A 2,449-nucleotide genomic window follows, 5' to 3' on the forward strand; every position below is an offset into this window, starting at 1 on the left:
GAATCAATATCATTTCTGACCGTTACTCTTAGAATTTGGTAAGTATGAATCTAACCCCGATGTAGTGCTTTGAAGGGACAGCAGGGAAAAGTTCTCGATCAGGACTGGAGCACTTTCTGACGAGCTAGTTTAACAACTTCCTTGGACACTTGGGGAAACTGAGGCCCAAGAAGAGGTGGCAGGCACTTTCCCTGTGATTTTTTTTCTTCTACCAAATACTACTTTGGTCCATGGAAAACACTTTCCTCGGGCACCTAGTGTGGGGAGGACATTGCTGGGGTCCAGACTGCCTACATAGCCACGAGGGCCGCGCTCTTTTCACTTTTATTCCCCCGGCCTCCCCGGATCGGCTGCCTGGATGTGATCGACACCATGAAGTTGCCCCATAATCCTCTCTGGCAACATAGGATGTAAAATTTGATCAGCTCATTGGATGAAGCCGACAAGTCCCAAACGTGTGAAAAAGGGGCTAAGAGGTAGGCAAGTGCCGCGTTGAGGCAAAGCTCCTGCCAGCCCCCCTCCGAGATATCGGTGCTGCAGCCGCGGCGCTAGCGGGGGCTGGGACCGAGCTGCGGGCCGCAGCGGCGGCGGCAGCCACCGAGGCGGCGGCGGCAGGCGGCGGCGGCGGCGGAGAGGCCGCGGCGCCATGGGGGGGCCTTAGGAGCGGGCCGCCGGGCCGGAAGGGGGCAACGCGGAGGCGCGGGCGGCCGCGGGGTTATCTCCGCTACTGCGGAGGAGACAGCGTCCGCGCGGTTGCCGTTGACTGAGCCGGCGGGAGGGGCGGGGCGTGCACCAGGGCCGCGGGCGGCTAGCGTCGTAGCAGTTGGCCTGAGGGCCCCGCCGCCCGCCCGCCCGCCGGGCGGCGCACGCGAAGGAGGCGGCGGCCTCAGAAGGAGGCGGGGAGCTCGGAGCAGGAGGTGAGGAGGTGGAGGAGCAAGAGTAGGCGGCTGCGGCGGCGGCGGCGGTGGCGGCTGCGGAGCAGGAGGCGGTGGTGGAGGTGCGCGGCCTGAAGAGGAGGATGGAGGAGCAGCAGAAGGAGGGCGAGGCCGAGGTCGCGGAGCACTGGTTTTCCAAGTGGGAACGCCAGTGCCTGGCTGAGGCCGAGCAGGAGGAGCAGCTGCCCCCCGAGCAGCAGGAGGAGGCGGCTGCAGAGTTGGCGGGGCTCAAGAGCGAGAAGCAGAAGCTGTGGCACCTCTTCCAGATCTCCGCCACCGCCGTTGCACAGCTTTACAAGGATTCTGGGTGTCAACAGCCAGGACTTTCCATGTGGGACCCCTTCCAGAATGCAGCCATGGCCGTGACCAGCCTCTACAAAGAGAGCGGGGATGCCCACCAACGAAGTTTTGACTTGGGTGTCCAGGTTGGCCACCAGCGTCGCATCAAAGATGTGCTGGAGTGGGTGAAAAAGGGCCGGAGCACCATTCGTCGCGAGGACTTGATTAGCTTCCTGTGTGGCAAAGTGCCCCCCGCTCCTCCTCCGCCTCGCACTCCTAGAACACCTCCGAAGCCACCCACTGGGGCCACCAGCCAAGCTGTGGCAACTGAGTCCAGCTCATCGGTGGATGTCGACCTGCAGCCCTTCCAGGAGGCGATCGCCCTGCATGGCCTCAGTGGCGCAATGGCCGGCATCAGCATGAGATCGGCTGACTCGCCTCAAGACAGCGGTGTCGCCAGCAGTGGGCGCCGAAAAAGTAGCTTCTTGGAGGACGACTTGAATCCCTTCAACTCAGAGGAACTGGCCCTACACCTGGACAGTGGGGGGATCCGCAAGCGCACCTCGGCCCAGTGCAGTGATGGCATCACAGACTCCCCAATCCAAAAGCGCAACCGAATGGTCTAAACTGCCTCATTGGTTGCCCGGCGCCATATTGCTTGAGAGTGAACTGAACCATCAACACGCTTGTCTAATTGTTACTGGAGACCATCTTTCTTCCTTTCTCTAAGTTAAACAAAGATTTCTATCAATTTTGCCATAAAGAAACTTTAAAAATATTCCAGAAGAGGCTTCATGTGACTCTGACTTTCCAAAAATGTAATCCTAGCAAAGAATAAATATGTAGTAGTTTGCAGGATCATTTAAAGCAAACCTATCTGGTCAAGGCAGGAGTCTGATTTATCTTGTTCACAGCTATATTCCTCAGCACCTACCACAGTTTCAGGTGCTCAATAAATGTTTGTTGAATGAATAAATTTGACCTTATTTATTCTTAAAGGGAAATCATAGACGCTGTTTACTTGGTTATAGAATACTTTTTCTTTGGTTGATTGTTGGCTTTAATGGTATTTGCCAATTCATTTGCATTGTATCAAAATGTAAAACTTGACATCTTTGTGAAATCCGGAGGCTTCCGTTTTCATCTCACTGTACCATGCACCTAATTTCTAGAAAGAAACTGCAAGTAATACATATTAGGCTGTGATTTTCTAATTTTGAAAAATAGTTGATTTT

General features: G+C 55.7%; 1 protein-coding gene across 1 annotated transcript; it reads left to right on the forward strand.

Moving 5' to 3' along the window:
• The first annotated feature begins 831 nt into the window (after nucleotides 1-831).
• On the forward strand, nucleotides 832-2,190 carry LOC116543035 (UPF0472 protein C16orf72). The gene has a single exon (XM_032268325.1). The coding sequence runs from the start codon at nucleotides 1,019-1,021 to the stop codon at nucleotides 1,838-1,840; it is 822 nt and encodes a 273-aa protein (XP_032124216.1). The 5' UTR covers nucleotides 832-1,018; the 3' UTR covers nucleotides 1,841-2,190.
• Nucleotides 2,191-2,449: the final 259 nt, after the last annotated feature.

The sequence above is a fragment of the Sapajus apella genome, unplaced genomic scaffold (assembly GCF_009761245.1).
Source record: "Sapajus apella isolate SASKATOON/1434 unplaced genomic scaffold, GSC_monkey_1.0 scaffold179, whole genome shotgun sequence".
Classification (NCBI taxonomy): Eukaryota; Metazoa; Chordata; class Mammalia; order Primates; family Cebidae; genus Sapajus; species Sapajus apella.

Bases quoted from the DNA above. Each gene is read 5' to 3' on its own strand.
- LOC116543035 (XM_032268325.1), top strand. From the start codon at position 1,019: ATGGAGGAGCAGCAGAAGGAGGGCGAGGCCGAGGTCGCGGAGCACTGG.